Consider the following 18,239-nt stretch of genomic DNA (forward strand, 5'->3'; position numbering starts at 1 on the left):
TAGCTAATAGGCTATTTTTGTACAACCTACATTATTATTGTTTTTTCTCTCTGCGACACTTTTTACCTATTGTGTTGTCAATGTTAAACGAATTGTATCCTGACAAGATGAATAAAAATAAGAAATACAATTTTTGTACAACATTTTTATTTTCTTTTTTCCTACCGTGTTGCATAAAATATTAAACGAATTTTGTGTCTTAAGATAATTCATATAAATTCAAGTCAAAGTCAATAAATTCAAGACTCTTGACAAGACGAATACAGACTACACTTTTATTTGTTAGCCTATCTCTCTTTCTTTCAGTAGCGGAAATTTAAATGTGAGATTCTGGAAATGAGATCTAAATTTAGCGGGAACGATCGGGTCGAGAAGAAAATGATTCTAAGCGGACAGCGGGTGAACAAAGAGTGAATATATAGCAGGAGCGGGTGGGTGCGGAATAGAACCTTGCGGGAGCGGGACTAAAAAAACAGTCCTGCGCAGACCTCTACTGTAATGGCCCAGCTCTATTCTGGAAAAGGGGACGGGAGCAGCAGCTCATTTGCATTTAAAGAGACAGGCACGAAAAACAGCGTGTTTCTGCTTCCACTCAAAATAGGCATTTTCAAAATGACATAATAAAAGATCTATGGGGTATTTTGAGCTGAAATTTCACAGACACATTCTGGGGACACCAGAGACTTATATTACATATAGTAAAAAGGGGCATAATATGTCTCCTTTAATGTTTTTGAAAGATGTCTCTTATTCTAACCAAGCTGCATTTATCTGACTAAAAATACAGTAAAAACAGGAATACTGTGAAATATTATTACAATTTAATACCTGTTATCTATTTTAATATATTTTAAAATGTATTCCTGAGATGAAAGCAGAATTTTCAGCAGTCATTACTCCAGTCATTCAGTGTCACATGATCCTTCAGAAATCATTCTAATATGCTGATTTGGAGCTCAAGAAACGTTCCTTAATATCATTAATGTTAAAAACTGTTGTGTTGCTTAATATTTTTGAAGAAAATGTGATACATTTGTTTTACGATTTTTTCATTATTCAAAACAACAGCATCTATCTAAAATATAAATCTTTTGTAACATTTAAATGTCTTTACTGTCAATTTCCTTGCTATATTAAAATGATTAATTTCTTTAAAAAATAATATTGACCCAAACATTTTGAACAGTGGTCTATATATGGTCTATATATTTAACAAAATTGCCAGAGTAAAAACATAATGTCATTTAAGAATGAATAATTAATGATATCTGTAATTTATAATCACAAATCAAGAGTGTAATTAAAATGTTATTACTTGTTAGTTAATTACACAATATGACATTTTTTGAGTGAATAAACTTTTTTCTCGGTTTTGTTTAAATTCTTGCTTTGCAAATATACATATTCATTATTATTATGCATTTTTCTCATCATTTGTTTTATTTATTTTTTTTTATTTTGTAGCGAGCATACATAATTGTATTTTGTAACACACTCTGAAAGTAGGAAATACTTTTGTTTGATTTCATCTTGATAAGTCTGTTAACATATCAAACCAAATGTTGATTTATTGTTTTTACCTCTCTCTTGTTAAAAAGCACCAATGGTAAAAAAAAAACAACAACAAAAAAAGGGTAAATTTCTAAAGAAAACAGGTTTACTTTTCTTTTTATAGGCATTCACAAAAAGCAATGCCTGATGTGAACCATGCCTGGAACAAAAGAGATCTCACAGCACCTAAGATTAAGAATTGCTGACTTGCATGAAGCTGGAAAGCCACCTTCAACCTAACTGAGACACTTCAACATGACCTTAAGAGGGCAACCAAACCAAACACTCCAAGAATATTGTAGAACTTAAACAGTTACATTTAGAGGAACGGTGTAAAATTCCTCTGGGTCATCGAGGTCTGAACCGCAATAAACACTGGGTTCATTGAGGTTTAGTGATCCAAGCATTATCAAAAACAAGCATTCACATATTATTTCCACCATGCACTGGGAATATGTACACAGTGTGTAAATAAAACCAAATTATATTCACATATCAGTATGTGTGTGCTATTAATTTAAGCAGAATATGCATGGGTATTGCTGTTACTTATTTGAAGATCAAATCAAATCAAAATGTTCAGAAATCCAGGTAAATCACATTCTTTCCCCCTTGAACTTTATATGAGCGATTGACAGTTTAACTCACTTAGCCAAGAGTGTGAATTCACTCCGCTGTCTGACTGCACTGTTGACAGCTCTGACAGGTTGTGCTCCATTCTGGAAAAGAACAAGAGAAAAACTTCAACACAAACTCCACTAAGGAGACTATATTATTAAACCTATTAGCCACTCGCAGGTTACTGGACAAAATGCATCAATAGTTATGGCACCTGTCTCCCCTGCAGGGACTTGCACGCCGACTGAAACTCGCTGGTGCGGTCTCGGCAGGACATGCTGAATGTGTCTAGGACAGGGGCGATGGGTGCTGGGACAGCCAGGGGGGTTTCCAGCTGCTGGACCAGCTGGGACTGGGTCTGAGACGGCCCAGCGTACACCCCGTCCTGGCTGCTTCTAGGACCGTGACGCCGCCGTGCATTCATGGATGCACCAACTCATCACCTTAAAAAGAGGAAAGAGAGATCAAAGTGAAAGTGTGTTAACAGTAAAACTCCCTTACAATTTTACTTTCATTATTTAGCATAAAGTAAAAACAGGACTCTGATGAAGATGCATGTAGCTGTGTCTCACAACTTAAATAGTGTCTAGACTGGGAATGTACCTATGATATTCATAATATGCTGATTTACATATTTATTTATTGTATTATTATTTATTTGTATCAATTTTGAAAACAGTTGTGCTGCAGCTTAATATTTGTGTAGAAACTGTATCATTTTAGGATTCTTTGATGAATAGAAAGTTCAACATAACAGCTTTTACTCGAAATCTTTTGTAACATTATAAATGTCTTTCCTGATCAATTTAGTTTAGACAGCAGCTGTTTTGAAGAGAATATATCTAGAAACTTCTGCTCCTCTGCTGCTGTCATCTGCGCAAAGTCACTTTTAAAAACAGAAAAAAATCCAGCAGTGTGTTAGTATGTGTTCTGCGTATCTCATTATTATATACTCTTTTCGTGAAATCCAGCTCTTGTTAGCTGCTAAGCTCAGTGTGTAGCTAAATATATGATCCTAATGTTTCATCGGTCAAACAACGAGAAGCGCCACACGCGTCTGATTAAATGCACAGCGTTAATTTGTGAAGTGAAGAGATGGCAACATGTGAGCTGAAAGATACAAAGATTCATTTCTCACCACTCCGCCTCTCTGATGGTTGAACTGTGTGCATGTTGTGAATTATATCCGGGTCTTAACACAAATATTGACGTCACTGCCACGTATTCTTAAAGACGATTCGCTTATTATCTTCAACACAAGGTGGCGCTGTAAAACTATGTTTGATGTAGTGAGTTGAAGACAACACAGATGAGTGAAAATGACTGAAACATTGTATAGATACTGATATCATTATTTTCATCAAAGTTTTATTGCTAAATTAGTCAAACACATGACTGAATTAAAATCGTTTATTAATAAGAAAGCAATCAAAACAGGCACCAGAATATGCACCATGTTTGACATTCTTTCTGAATGTGTTTTCATGTGTAGCATTTCCTTTCTTCTTCTTTTCGTCTCTGTTAGGCTTATTTTTGCTTAATTTTATAATCTCTTAATAATTAATAATGTAATTGCTAACTTTGACTTGAAGCAATGTAGGAATGTTTGTCTGTTCTTATTTCGTCTTGTATGTAGAATGTGCATAAAAACAACTGAGTGAAAGAAAGAAGTTTTTGAGAGTAACTAAAAGAGAAAAAAGTCTTTGTACTTAAGTGAACAGCAAAACATTTTTTTTAGATAAAAGCAGTGTTTTACACAATCTTAAATATAAAAGTAATGTTGTTATTATTATATTTAATATATTAATAATGCTAGTAATAGGAAATCATTTAAATAACTGTTAAATAAGCAGATTACAATTTCTGCGGCATGGATGAGCTGCTTCAAAAAGCATCAGAGTTGGCTTCTGTGCCTGCAAGAAGAAAGAAAATAATAGTAATAATAATAATTATTATTATTATTTAAACACCACGAGAAGTTAACTTGTAAATAATACAAATCATACAGATATATGGTTTGCAGAAGATCTATGAAATTATAAAGCAATCATTGCTTTTAATGTTAAGTCATAAACCTGAACATTACCTGCACTGACACTGGCTGTGTTCAACAAACGGCAGCTCAATAATCTCTTCAACAGTATCCCCATGCACATTCTTGGCAAACTGCTTCAACTGTAATTTTGTTGGGAAAAAAATAATAAAATAACTAACAAATAAGAGTTGGAACAACACATGTTATGATGAACTGTCTGAATCCATTACATTGACTTACCTGCATGACAGTGGTGCGTGTGCCGACACTCACACACAGCGTCGCCTCATCAGAGCAGCAGCCTCCACAGCGCGGCAGAGGCACACATGAGGGAAGAACACGTCCGAGCATCGCCTCAGGGAACTCGTGCTCAACTTCGACTAAAGTTTCACGGGGCTTGCAAAGGGAGCTGACGTAGATATTCCCTGCTAAAATAATGAATTAAAATTAAAATATAAAAAATAATAATACGAATGAGAACACACTATGACAAAGACACGTAATATCTGAGTTGAGTTCTCTAAGAAACATTGTTGAAAACAATAAAATGATATGGTCTAATCAACTTGATTCCTATGAATAGTTATAAACAGACCAATGACAGAGAGCGAGAGGGAATACCTTGAACAGATTCATGACCGATATTTTGAGGATGCTGTGGGTTTAAAGATACAAGGTTTGGTTAATTTCGATGTTTATTTATTAGGTTCCAATTAGTTTTCTACGGCATTCAGTTTCAGAATTACCGACAGGTGTCACTATATGTATGGCATAATCTGCACGTAAACATTTTGTTTTTGCCTTAATAGCATGTATTGGCCATAAAAATAGAGAGACAGACCTTAAACTTGTGCTACAAATTAAATTAGGCGTGTCTACATCTCTCCTGCCTCCTGCTATAATTACACTAACAGATATTATGAGCCTAAGCACGTACACCATCATCCTAGGTCATTCACCAAAACACGTACGCTGTGTTTACAACACCTACACCTAACTGCAGAAGAGTTACACACGCTGACTATAAATAACTGAACATAATTTCATGCATTTTTAAAAATCACATTTATTAATACCGATTTACTACCACTTAATTAGTATACTAGAGAAAAAAAAACTAGGCAAAACATTTAGTAAATTATAATTTACAGGCAATGCAACAGCACAAACTGAAATGAATACATAAATTAGGTTCCTATAATAAACGTCTGATTTTCGGCTAAAAAAAAAGTTTAAATTATACCTGAACGTTCATCCCAAATGTCTTGTGGCACAGGACGAGACACAGCACACAGAGAAAAACTCGCATTATACTAGAACTGCTGCCTCGCGAGACAAACGTTAGACTGATGATAATTCAGATTACTGTGTTCATTTGAATCCTATTTTCCGATGAAACTGTTACTCACCATATCCTCAAGACTGAGATTTCAAAATATATTCTGAGAAATTTGGTAACCCGTTTACTTAAGAACTTGTAATATGGTAACACCTCAATTCATAATTGTTTCTCATAACATACACAACAGGACGTGCGGCTTTAAAGTGACATGCAACATATTTGTGAACTAAAATATCTAACTTTATACATATTAATCATTTTGTAACCATTTGAAATATAGTTTTCAAAATAAAATGAAAAAGCATTCACACATTCACTTAAAACCATTAGTTTTCCACTTTATTCTTCGGGAAAAACACCAGCAAATGAGGTTGTGCACTAGGTGGAATGCAATGTATATCTGTGTATGTATAACTGTCATTCATAGATTCAAGATCTGTGTCTGAGTGCACTCATCGCTGACTATTAACAATGCCTCTTTTTTTATTCAATATGACAAAGACTGAAGGTCCCTTTTGGTATTTCAAACCACGTCAAACCGGTCTTAAAAGTACACACAAACACTGAATTAAAATGACAAGATTTAGCGCTGGCCCCCTCACACTGGATTACATAAAAAAAAAATAAACAGCACGTAACAATCTTAAAAATCAGTTTGGTTTTATCCACCTATTAGCAAGGAAAATGGAAAATTTAAATGCTAGAGTACAAAGTTTGATTTTAAGAAAAACTGTAAAATGACACCCCTCAATCTGAAGCTCTGTAATTACTCAGACTTCAGACAACTACTAGTGATTGACAGAGGTATGTTCTGAGGAGTTCTGGGATGTGCTTTGGAAGAAATAGGTATGAGTCAAGATTTACGAATGCAGGAAAGCGAGTCTGGTGCTCAAACCAGACCTGTACACAATGCTGGTGTTCACTTTGAGTGGGACATTCAGTGGATTCTAAACCCACAGTTAGTCTTAATCTCAGCGCTGATGCATAAAAGAAAGTTCTGGTCCTCAAACGGTCGTGATGATGGATGTCCTGGCAGACCATCAAATGAAGTTCAGCCGTTCCCGTTGCCCTCGTCAGAACAGCTTTATCATGCTTTCTCTTGACTTGCCAACTCCCACCCACTTCACTGAAAAGAGAATTTTTTTTCTTATGACCATTTTGACATTTCTAAGCACGTCAGTGGGTTATTGCATATGAAAGTGATTTCCACAGTATGTGTATTTTTACCTGGCACCTGCAGGAAATTCTCGATAAAGCGAATGTAAGCTTGTGCCTGTGAAGGCAGCTCATCAAAACTGCGGACTCCCTCAGTGCTACAACACCAGCCAGGGAACGTCTCATAAGTCACTTGAACCTTTGTGAGGACGTCCATGTTTGCTGAAAAATACAATGATAATTCTTAATTATCAGAAAAGGTCTATGCCAATACATGTTACAATATTATCATAATACTTGTGTGTGAATATCACTGTAATGTGTGAGAAATCTGTAACATGTATATTAGGGTAGACACGATTAACCGGTAGAGATTTTTGACTATCGTCTTTATCGCGTTTACGCATTTGCGTCACTTTGCTGTGCGCCGTGGTCACGAAAATGTATCATTTGCACACATTTTTAAGCATTGCGGTTTCAAAACAAGTGATTTTAAGCCGCTGAAATGTAAACAACAGCTTTATATGCACGCACTGTCTGCGAGACGGTTTCTGAGCGCGGTCTGAGCGGTGCGCGCACGTGAATCTGCTGCTCATAGAGCACGTGAGTATTTTTGTTGCTTTATTGGCTTTGAAAGGTTAAATACACATACTTATATGTATCAAAATACCCGTCTTTGCGAGTATCCTCATAAAAACAGCCATTTAGGTCTTAATTAAAAGTAAACAGAAAATCTCTCACTGCTCTTGACTAAATCACTTTTGAAGCTTTCATAATAAGAAATTTTATTTACACAGTGAAAACTATGCAGTGTTTTTGAATAAGTTACACAATGTAGCATTAATTATTTACTTATTGTAGTTTTTTGTCCCATTGCTTATAATTTGTTGTTTTTTGTAGGCTTGTATTAGTTCTTCTGTGATACTGACTTGATATCATAAAAATGTATTAAAAGCAAAAATAACTATATTGTGATACATATCGTTATATTGTGATATAAAATTACTCCTATCGTGATATAAGATTTTGGTCATATCGCCCACACCTAATGTATATGTGACCCTGGACCTCAAAACCAGTCTTAAGTCGCTGGTGTATATTTGTAGCAATAGCCACAAATACATTGTACGGGTCAAAATGATCGATTTTTCTTTTATGCCAAAAATCATTAGGATATTAAGTAAAGATCATGTTCCATGAAGATATTTTGTAAATTTCCTACCGAAAATATATCAAAACTTAATTTTTGATTAGTAATATGCATTGCTAAGAACGTCATTTGGACAACTTTAAAGGCGATTTTCTCAATATTTAGATTTTTTTGCACCCTCAGATTCCAGATTTTCAAATAGTTGTATTTCGGCCAAATATTGTCCTTTCCTAAAAAACCATACATCAATGGAAAGCTTATTTATTCAGCTTTGTATAAACGTATAAATCTCAATTTTAAAAAATTGACCCTTATGACTGGTTTTGTGGTCCAGGGTCACATATAGTCAACTTACCAGGAAAACTGGGAAGAGGCTTTCCATCAACTGTGTAGGCTATGCCAATCTTTATTTCTGGCAATGTGTCAAGAATGTCCAACTTGGTCAGGGCAATGCTGAGAGAAACAGAAGGAAAAGTAGTGTTAAATTAACTAAACAAAGCTTGCTAAACTGTTTAACCTGTGCCACAGCTACAAAAACCTAATCAACAACTGTTTTCAGCATTGATATTAAGAAGTGTTATTGAGCACCAAATTGGCATATTAGTATGATTTGCCATTACAGGGATAAATTATGCTGAAATAGATTCAAATACAAAATCATTACGTTAAATTTTAATATTTTACAACATTGCTTTTCTATTGAATTTGTCAAATAATAAAGCGGGCGCGTTTAGCATGAGAAATTTTTGAGTGGTAGTGTAGGTAAAACACAACTCACGCTGAAAAACCATTAACCATGTGGGCATAGCGAACCAAAACCAGGTCCAGCCATCCACAGCGACGCCGCCTGCCTGTTGTGACGCCAAATTCCCTCCCTCTGCTCTGAAGCAGATCACCAGTATCCTAGAACACATCAAGAAAAACATTAACAATTTTCAAATATAATACATGAGAGGGAATGTCGTGAGTTTTACCTTCTGACTGCCTCTTTACAACACACTGACAAACACTCACATTATCTTGCTCAGTAGGGAATGCCCCCACTCCCACCCTGGTGGTGTAGGCCTTCACCACTCCATACACACGGCCAACATGAGACGGCGGGACTCCAAGACCTGTGCAAACACCTCCGACAGTACAGTTTGATGAGGTCACAAAGGGGTAGGTCCCTGAAAGAGATGGAAACATTTGTATCATTCACACTGTCACACTCCAGTGGATCTCCCATTTTATGCAGGATTGCTATTCATACCGAAATCGATATCCAGTAAGGCAGCGTTGGCTCCTTCCACCAGAATCTTCTTGCTTGGTCCATTGAGGGCTTTGTGCATGAAATAAACCCCATCAGTTACTAGAGGCCGCAACCTCTCAGCATAACCCTGTGGGTGAGGTGGAGAAAATATTACTTGGCAGGTTCATGAATGAGAAGTTTCACTAATCATATTGAAAGATACCAAAATGCTAATCACCTTCAGTTGCTCAAGCTCAGCATCAATATCAATATTAAGGTTAGGATATGTGGTCTGAAAGTGACCAGCCAGCACCCGAAACCTGTGGAGAGATATTAACATGTATTTCTCTTTCGGCCATGAAGGTCAATCTGATCATTTAGGCACTGATTTGTAGCCTACACTAATAATATGTAATTGCCATACAATTATAATGTGATTTAAACTAAATAATGTTACAATATCAAGATAATCAATTAGCATTGCATAAACCTGCAGTTCTAAGACAAAGGTAGTCTGAAAGAAGCAAATATGCTCATTTTTATGGACAGTTTTCAGAAAAATTTAAAACAAATATATTAAGGCTTGTTCACACCGGGATGAATATCGCGCGCGATTATTGCCGACGTTTAACGCCTTGTGACTAAAAGGGCGCCAATGTGAGTGTGCACACCAAAAGCGCGAGGCGTAAAAGCGTCCCTTTTTAAAAAAACGCCTCGGGGTCGGTTTTTTGGTTTGGCGTGCCGCGTTAAAAACTGGCCGACCAATGAGATTGCCGCTTTTGTTCACGTGCCTGGAGCTGCTGAAGTTACAGTAAAACACAACTTGGTGGTGCTCAAGCACTAAACGGTCTTGCCGAGGACACATTGATACCTAACGACAAAGAGGAAGTAAGTAGACCAAGAAGATGCATCGAGGCAAGATGAATGTAGAGCTGCTGGTCTCATTGGTGTCTGAACACAAAGGGCTTTATGACAAACGTGACAGTGACTACAAAAATCTCAATAAGAGGGAGTTGTTATGGAGAGGAATTCCAGATCAAATAGGATTCGAATTTCTGTTTTTCATTAAGCGGATATGTCAGGGAGTGAATTTGCACGTTCACTCGGCTCATCGCCAGCGAAAATCGCTTGGGTATGAACACAAAAGACGCGTCGAAAAACGTTGACGATAAGCGCGGGCGATAATCGTCCCGGTGTGTACGAGGCTTTATACTGACTTTTCCTCAAAGACTGAAAAGTCTGAGACCAGATCACACACTCTCAGTCCATTACGTGCTGCTTTGGAAGAATATGCAGGTCCAATGCCCTTCTTAGTGGTGCCCAAACTGTAAAGCAAAGGAGGGTGAACTCAATAGTAATCTGGCTGAAAATGATCTACAAATTAAGCTTTTATAAATTAGCTTTTATAAGTGCAAAAAATGAAAACTCACTTCTTCCCTGCCTGCTGCTGTCTCAGCTGCTCCTGTATCCCATCAACGGCCTGATGGAAATTGAACACTACACAGAAAAAGAGAAGAGCTCTAATTCCAATGGAATAGATATGGAGTTTCTTGGTGTTTTTAGTTGTCAGAGACAATGCCGCACAAAGTCAATGTCATCAGGAATAAACCCAAATTACTCAAGGCCTGATGAAGTCAAAACAGAACCGTACCAATATGTGCCCGGTCAGATATCTTCAGCCGTTCCTCCCATCCTTGAAGTCCTAAATTAAACAAAGCAAAATAACTCATTAAAAGAAAACAAAACCCCCAAATACCTCATCTAACAGAGATGGTGGAGAAAGAAAATAAGATTACATATATATTACAGTTTTCAAGTATGTGATGGAATGTCACTGAGTTTTACCTACTGACCCTCTCTCCAATTGTTCTATGTAACAAGTGACTTGTTTCTTTGCTCTTCATGTATTTCTTTGTTCTTGCAACAACCACAACTTTTTGTAAGGAACAATGCTTTTTTTTCATAATTTTCATATTTTCTATTGGTACTGTGTTGCCTTTAAAGGGGTCATATGATGCGATTTCAAATTTTCCTTTCTCTTTGGAGTGTTACAAGCTGTTCGTGAATAGATAAGATCCCTGAAGTTGCAAAGACTAAAGTCTCAAAACCAAAGAGATATTCTTTATCAAAGTTAAGACTCTGCCACGCCCCCCTAAAAAAAATAATGATCTTTAAAAAAGCATCATATGACCCCTTTAAGTAGTTAAGATGTCCAACATTCCTTACATGTTCATTTACTAAAACAAAAAAACAAAAGAAAAGCAGCGAGGGATCACCAAGTCTAGATAACTATTTTTTTTAAACCGTGTTTATTTGGCAAAAAATAATTTGCATGTACTTTATAATAACAGCTGTTCTATCCAGATCTTGTATTTTTCATTTGGGGGCAAAAAAGAAAATGCATTGTGATATACATAAAATAATGAGATACAATTTTTTAACTATAGCCTATATCACAGACCTAATAAATAGGTTTCAAAAAAATAACATATATTGAGCAAATTATATTACACTGATGATATCACAATGACATAGTGACTTCAAGATTATGAATTTTACTCCGTGAACAGATAACTTACCATTGCCTTTCTGTGAGTTCTTCTCAGCCTCCTCAAAAAGTCCTGGCAGGTGTATCACAACACCATTTCCTGCGGGACAGAACAATAAAAGATCTCAGCAAACACAACACAAAAGCAAGTCAATAGCTCAGCATCTGATCCCAAACAATGAACCATGATCAATAAGATGAGAAGACTGCCAGTTTGAATGAAAAGTTATAAATGCATACTATGAGATGAAAACTAGGAGAAAGGTCAAACAAATCCATACCAATAAATGAGGTGGCCTTTTTGTTGAGAACACCGCTAGGCAGCAGGTGAAAATCATACTCCACACTGTCCACCACCACTGTGTGTCCCGCGTTATTCCCTCCCTGAAAACACACAGTTGTTATATACATGAGCGCAAGTATCGCGATAAGATAAAAATCCAGACGCAGGAAACGTTACATCACTTCCAAAAAGTGGCGATGGCAAAAACAAAGGAAACTTTGTTTTGCTTCACTTGTGAGGTTAGTGATGCGACTTTTGCAAATGATTCCTTCCGCTTTAACCTCATTAAAAGAGTATACTAACTGCAAGCCTCACACAGTACAGACATAACGCTTGCACAAACTCTCATAAACACAAAATAAGCGAGATGAGCGCTTGGATACCCACCTGGCATCTGCATACAATGTCGGCGTCCATCGCTAAGAGGTCGACCACTTTCCCCTTCCCCTCATCGCCCCACTGGGCTCCCAACACGACGGTCGCTTTATTCTGGGGCTCCCGCGGGATCCGCAGTGAGTCCACGCTGTCTCTGGAGCGCTTGAGCGCGGGTTCACCGTTCAGAGAGGCTGCTTCCTGACCATTAGACATTGTGCTGTCCGCAGCCATGCCGCAAGTGTGAGAAGAACAGCGTGAACGCGGCTACACTGCTCCAAGATGATTGCGCGCGAAAACATAAATAAAAGTCCGCTGGCCAAAAAGAAACAAAAGAGGTGGTGGAGTTTGCAAACACATGGCTGTCAAAACTGCACAAGGAATATGCATGCTTTAAAAATATTAAATTGGAGGGAGTGAGACTTACTATTGAAATTTAACTCAATTAAATTTATTTTCCACAGGTTGGTGGTATTGACAGTTTTTGACGCTCATCATATCTCACTTCACATGCGTATTTTGGCGGGTAGATGGTGTGCGAATATAAAAGTATTTTTGCGTTTATAACAATTTTTTTATTTTATTACTAGTAAACATTGTTTGTATTCATATTATTATAGTTAATATTGAAATTCCTTTTTTGGTCAACCATAACAGCTGCCAACCTCATTGCCACCTAGTAAATCTGTATAAATATTTACTTTAATTATAATAATAATCATAATACTACAACAGTTTTACTCTCTCTAAACTTCTTAAAATCAGCCAAACTAGTCTGGGCCACATTTCCAGATATAAGTGCATAAAGTTAAAAGAGCAATAAAACTAACCACTTCAACTATTAAAACATTCAGTTGTTAATTAAAACAGTTTAGAAAACATAAGAGAAGACATAACCTAGACATAAAAATGTGACAATGCTAGAATAACATTACATTGCTCAGGCTTGACAACGGAGGCTATGTCATGAACTGCAAGTAGCTTAAGCTCATTATCTTCTTTTCACACAGCAGCATGTTTATAAACTGGACTACATCCGACTACTACGCTCAACTCAGAGGACTGTAAGAGACTTGTGTTTTTGTGTTCACGGAAACATGGCTCAACAACAGCGTTCCGGACTGCGCTATTCATCTCGATCAGCTGACATGCTATCGAGCGGACAGAGCTCGCGTCGAGGGAGGTAAGACCCGCGGCGGCGGGCTTTGTGTTTACATCTGTGGAAGAATTGACAATAAAGCAGACTTGACTTGACTTGATGTTTCTTTGGAATAACGGACGATGTTATCAATCATAACCCTTTCAGAGACTTTTGAAGAAGAGTGTTGGATATCTGTTGTGTGTTGTTTACTGCTTGCCTGTATGTATGTTGGGAGTTTGTATGTATGGAGGGGAAACCTACCCAGGTAACTTAGTGAGGAAGCTGTGTCTGCAATCACTGTGCTATTATTTATCTAGGATTACAGTTCAGTTGCAGTGTATAATGTCTAAATCGTTCTGTAGGGATCACCCAAACACAATAAAAAGGCGTTTCACCAGTGTTTTGTGCGTGTCAGCTGCTTCACCACTGGTTGTGTTGGCATGGACAAATTCAATGAAAGTCAGGGTGAGTGTGGGCTGCCAGAGTGCCTCATGTATGTGACTGAATACTTTACAGGTACTTTATCAAGTGTTAAGATTATTTATTTATTTAATAAGTTATTATTTATCTATATAAATTGTTTTTAATTTAATATGATGTTTCTTTGGACTTGTTACAGCCAAGTCCACCATTGTGGGCACTGCTGGGCATTCGTCTAGACGGTTTTTTTCCTGCTGCTCTGTTGCCGCTGACACTCACTGTGGTATGTTATTGCTGTCTTCTCTTTTGTTTTACTCTCCATTTCCTTTGGATGTACAGTAACCGGTTACAAACCAGGCCTCTAAACCCAAATGTACACCTTATAATCTTTTAGTTATGCAAATTAAAAACAAACAATACCATCTGATAATGATTAATGGGGTCATTACATGAGAAATCAAATTTTGCCTTGATCTCTTGGTAAATAAGAGGTCTTTGTACTATTAAAACATCCTGCAAGTTTCATAGCTTAAAACGTCCTCCTCATTATAAACAACGCATTAATTTAATCAAGCTCCAAAAATGGCTAGTTTTGGATCTGAGGTGCAATGTGATGTCACCCGGGCACAAGCATTTGCATAAACACCGCCTCCAGACAAAGACATTGAGGAATAGCTTACTTGCTGCCTAGCTGCCTTATCAGGCGATGACATTGCAGGCAACGTTTTTACACAAGGCACCTCATGTAACTGATTTTGGACAGTTACATGAGGCTTGTGGGGCAGTATAACAGTTTAATGATCTACAACAAAATAGAACGAGTTTTGGTGATGTCTATATGAATATTTATTTACTATAGTACTGATTTTTTTGCTAGAAATAACATCAAAAGTGCAAAAAGTTAGTCAGAAATATACATTTACACACAAACTGACCACCAAATGCAACTTTCAGACGTCATATTTATTTTTTAGCTCACCCAATCACGGAATGGAATGCACAGGATTGTGGGATATCAATCAGTCAGGGCTGCTTTCAGCCGCGACAAAACGTTGCAAAACGTTTTTTAAACGGAAACGGTGGTGCGTTGAACACCCTGTTCTATTGACGCTAGAGTTGCAACTATGGCAGCTGAGAAGGGCATGCTTTGTGTTCTTTTTGAAGAATTTTCGGAGCCTGATGAAATCGGTATAAATACGTGTTTAATACTGCAAAATACGTGCGATGCTACAGTCACTGCCCTTGCTGTCCAGAATAAAAGAGATCATCCCAATCGAGTGAAGGGATCTGTGGAAACTGTGGTTCCTAATTATTGTGATCCAACATTTGCCTCACATTTCAAGTTGAAAAGACAAACATTTCAGGTGAAGGATACTTCTCCACTTCTTACCGCCGAGACTGTGTTATGATCTATATGACTTTATTATTTTTATTGTGAGTATTAGGCTTATCATTATTGCTGATCACTGTTGTTGTGCTATGATATTGTAATATTTACCATTATATAATCAGAGGAGTATAGAACAGATTCTTGAACTAGCAAATTACCAAAGGGCATTTTGGGTTGAGCGAGGGAGCGGAATCTTCAGAAGGGCGCTCTCCGCGTCGAAGGAAATATGACCGCTACGCTCCCTGCTCCGCTACACTCACATGCTCTGCTTGGAATGCATAATAAAAAATAAAAAAACTGAAACATATCTTTGTTATCTGTTTTTGCAAATGAACTCATCACTTGTTGAAAGATGAAGCGGTAGATCTGACTGCAGCTGCATCACAAACCGTAAGTAAATGATTTCATAATGCTTTGTCTGGAAATTACCATTTTATTTTTGATAATGTAGTCAAAAACACTCACATGCAATAGCGAGGGGGCATTGATACTATTTCCTATGCAATGACATTAGCCAATCATAACAGTGGGTGATTACTGAGAAGCTTTAAGGGACCCGCCCCTTAAAAACAGGTCGTTTTAGAGAAAGGGGCAGAATGAGGATTGAAAATAATGAGGATTGAAAATGATCATTTTTCCACATATTTATGTTTTTTTTTTTTTTGTGCAAAAACGTTATTAACATTATAAGTAAACCTCAAGGAACATATCAAAACAATCTTTAAAAAATCCATGTCATGACCCCTTTAAGCAAGCATTAAACCAAAAAAAAAAAATTTCTGTCTCTCTCTTTTTTTTTTTGGGCACAGGTACTATTTCTTGGACCTCTGACCCAGCTGGCAATTGAGAGTCCAAGAGGACTTTTTCATGATGTCAAAGCAGGCCTGAGTTAGTATGAACAATTAATATGCATTTTCATAATACCGGCATGTTAGAAGGATTTCTGAAGGATTCTGTGACACTAAGGACTGGAGTAATGGCTGCTTACAATTCAGCTTTGCATCACAGGAATAAATTACATTTAAAAATATATTCAAATAGAAAGAGTTATTTTAAATTGTAATAATATTTACTGTTTTTACTGTCGTTTTGATCAATTAGTTGACTTTCTAGATTTCTCACTATATATATGCATGTATATGATATTAAATATATGAGTAAAAATATTATTGAATATTAAAAAATGATCTCATGAATCTGAATATATTTGTTCATTGCATTTCATCACAATTTAATACTGAGATCTTCATGACTGAGCAGATTCTCGATCTTGGAGTAAGTGTGTGAAAGATTTGCGATGGTTGAGGAACCAGGTGGTGGCTCCATTAACAGAGGAGTTTGTTTTTCGGGCTTGCATGATTCCAATGTTGGTGCCATGCACTGGTCCCACTGCTGCCATCTTCATCAGTCCACTCTTCTTTGGCGTGGGTATGTTAAAGTAGCAAAAATATAATGTGGTCCATTCAGCAGATGGCGCTGTCAAGCTCTGATAATGAGCAGTGAATATGCCAGTATTGTGAATGCTTTTTTAAAGAGGTATTGTTCGGAGATGTTTTAAAGCTCAGCGTGTCAGGGAATGTTGGATTTTCCATTAATTGTTTTGATGACTTTACTGTGTGCTTTCTGTCCCACACAGCCCATTTCCATCATAACATTGAACAGCTTCGCTTTGGACAAGACACTGTGTTTGAGATCCTAATTTGTGCAGGTAAATGCAATTAAAAGTCATTTGGCATTGTCTCAGCTAAGACTTAATTAAATGTTATCTTTCAGCTTTCCAGTTCACTTATACTTACGTTTTTGGAGTCTACTCTGCCTTCATATTCATAAGGACAGGTGAGTATTAATGACATTTCTAAAGACAGTGTTGTCTAACTTGCGCCTCACATAAGATTTCAATATCTTAATGACCCAGGTCTGGTGGGACTCGTGTTGTGCCACTCGTTTTGCAACCAGATGGGTTTTCCTGCCATTGGCTCAGTTTTACAGCACCCACAGAGGCCTGTGATCCTGCTCTCCTACCAGCTGGGTGTTCTGCTCTTCCTCATCCTCCTCTTCCCCTTCACAGATCCTGCTTTTTATGGCATGACCCCCATCTGCAGTCTACTGCTTACACCTCGCTCTGCCTGTGCATGACACATCTTCACGGTGCCTGGATTGAAATGTACCTCACAGTCTTTAAAAAATATGACTGGGGAAAGAGCATGAAAGACAGTAAATGAAGCATGTTGCTTTCATGAAAAAGACATTCATCAGCCTAGATGATGAGTAAATGACTGTCATGTTTCATTTCCTTGCCTTTTTGTGGTAAGAGTGGCGTGTGGCTCAGTGGCTCATTCGAATGTTTTATTCTTTCATTATGCCCCATATTTCTTTTTCTTTCAGTTAAAATTATCAGCTGTCGTGTTGTTAAATTAAAACCAGGTGCTGATGTGTATAAAAGATGAGATGCTAGTCGACATTCAATAATACTAATCTCAGATGAGCAGCATTCTCTGCCTTGTATTCATAAGAATTCAGAAAAAAAGCATTATTATATATTTAAAAAAATATTAAGCAGCACAACTGTTTTCAACATTGACAATAGTCAGTTATTTTAGAGATAACATTAATATTTCAAAGTAGATTTTATTTTTTAATTTTTTTTTAAATGTTATCTTAAAATCATTACCAAGTAAACATTTTATTTAAGCTTTTTCAATTAGCAACAATTATTTTTAACAGTTTATATTAAAATAGAAATGTTATTTGAATTGTAATAATATTTCACAATATTGCTATTTTACTGTATTTCTGAGCATGTGAATGCAGCCCAATATAATGGATAAAACATCAATGTTGTCATGAGTGTACTTTATATGGTTTGCTGTCTCTGTTTCTATTTTCAAAGTTCAGTTATGGTGATGAGGACCAGTGTAATGGAGAACATATCTATAGAGACACTTAGATAACTAAACAAACAGATACAAAGAGCTAAAAATACCTGGTACATTGCTCTCCTGT

At 36.8% G+C, this 18,239-nt stretch overlaps 3 protein-coding genes across 3 annotated transcripts in view; 1 reads left to right on the forward strand and 2 right to left on the reverse strand.

Annotated features, from left to right (window-relative positions):
* The window catches only part of LOC107699979 (syntaxin-5-like), an 8,896-nt gene extending 5,534 nt beyond the window's left edge, over positions 1–3,362 (reverse strand). The window contains exons 1-3 of the mRNA XM_016501441.1: positions 3,308–3,362; positions 2,384–2,612; positions 2,200–2,270 (exon numbers count right to left, since the gene is read on the reverse strand). Coding sequence (XP_016356927.1) covers positions 2,200–2,270; positions 2,384–2,593 — 281 coding nt within the window. The 5' untranslated portion in view covers positions 2,594–2,612; positions 3,308–3,362. The remainder of the gene's footprint in view (positions 1–2,199; positions 2,271–2,383; positions 2,613–3,307) is intronic.
* A 2,664-nt stretch (positions 3,363–6,026) lies between these two features.
* Positions 6,027–12,590, reverse strand: LOC107700025 (adenylosuccinate synthetase isozyme 2-like). Its single transcript, XM_016501517.1, has 13 exons — positions 12,301–12,590; positions 11,912–12,014; positions 11,662–11,730; positions 10,734–10,784; positions 10,513–10,579; positions 10,300–10,407; positions 9,321–9,402; positions 9,104–9,230; positions 8,866–9,020; positions 8,630–8,754; positions 8,207–8,304; positions 6,774–6,923; positions 6,027–6,672 (listed from the first exon to the last, which is right to left on the reverse strand). The coding sequence occupies exons 1-13, from the start codon at positions 12,517–12,519 to the stop codon at positions 6,620–6,622; spliced, it is 1,407 nt and encodes a 468-aa protein (XP_016357003.1). The 5' UTR covers positions 12,520–12,590; the 3' UTR covers positions 6,027–6,619.
* A 976-nt stretch (positions 12,591–13,566) lies between these two features.
* On the forward strand, positions 13,567–17,792 carry LOC107699980 (CAAX prenyl protease 2). Its single transcript, XM_016501442.1, has 8 exons — positions 13,567–13,691; positions 13,789–13,891; positions 14,046–14,129; positions 16,046–16,124; positions 16,497–16,664; positions 16,873–16,944; positions 17,010–17,072; positions 17,152–17,792. The coding sequence occupies exons 1-8, from the start codon at positions 13,567–13,569 to the stop codon at positions 17,370–17,372; spliced, it is 915 nt and encodes a 304-aa protein (XP_016356928.1). The 3' UTR covers positions 17,373–17,792.
* The last annotated feature ends 447 nt before the right edge of the window (positions 17,793–18,239 follow it).

The sequence above is a fragment of the Sinocyclocheilus anshuiensis genome, unplaced genomic scaffold, assembly GCF_001515605.1.
Source record: "Sinocyclocheilus anshuiensis isolate Anshui unplaced genomic scaffold, SAMN03320099.WGS_v1.1 scaffold1023, whole genome shotgun sequence".
Taxonomy (NCBI): Eukaryota; Metazoa; Chordata; class Actinopteri; order Cypriniformes; family Cyprinidae; genus Sinocyclocheilus; species Sinocyclocheilus anshuiensis.

Coding starts and splice junctions, on each gene's coding strand:
- LOC107700025 (XM_016501517.1), bottom strand. CDS start 12,519: ATGGCTGCGGACAGCACAATGTCTAATGGTCAGGAAGCAGCCTCTCTG. Junction 8,755..8,865: donor TCCCTACTGAGCAAGATAAT/GTGAGTGTTTGT, acceptor GATGTGTTCTAG/GATACTGGTGATCTGCTTCA. Junction 6,924..8,206: donor GCCTCTTCCCAGTTTTCCTG/GTAAGTTGACTA, acceptor TGTATTTTTCAG/CAAACATGGACGTCCTCACA.
- LOC107699980 (XM_016501442.1), top strand. CDS start 13,567: ATGTTATCAATCATAACCCTTTCAGAGACTTTTGAAGAAGAGTGTTGG. Junction 13,892..14,045: donor CAAATTCAATGAAAGTCAGG/GTGAGTGTGGGC, acceptor GACTTGTTACAG/CCAAGTCCACCATTGTGGGC. Junction 17,073..17,151: donor CTTCATATTCATAAGGACAG/GTGAGTATTAAT, acceptor TTAATGACCCAG/GTCTGGTGGGACTCGTGTTG.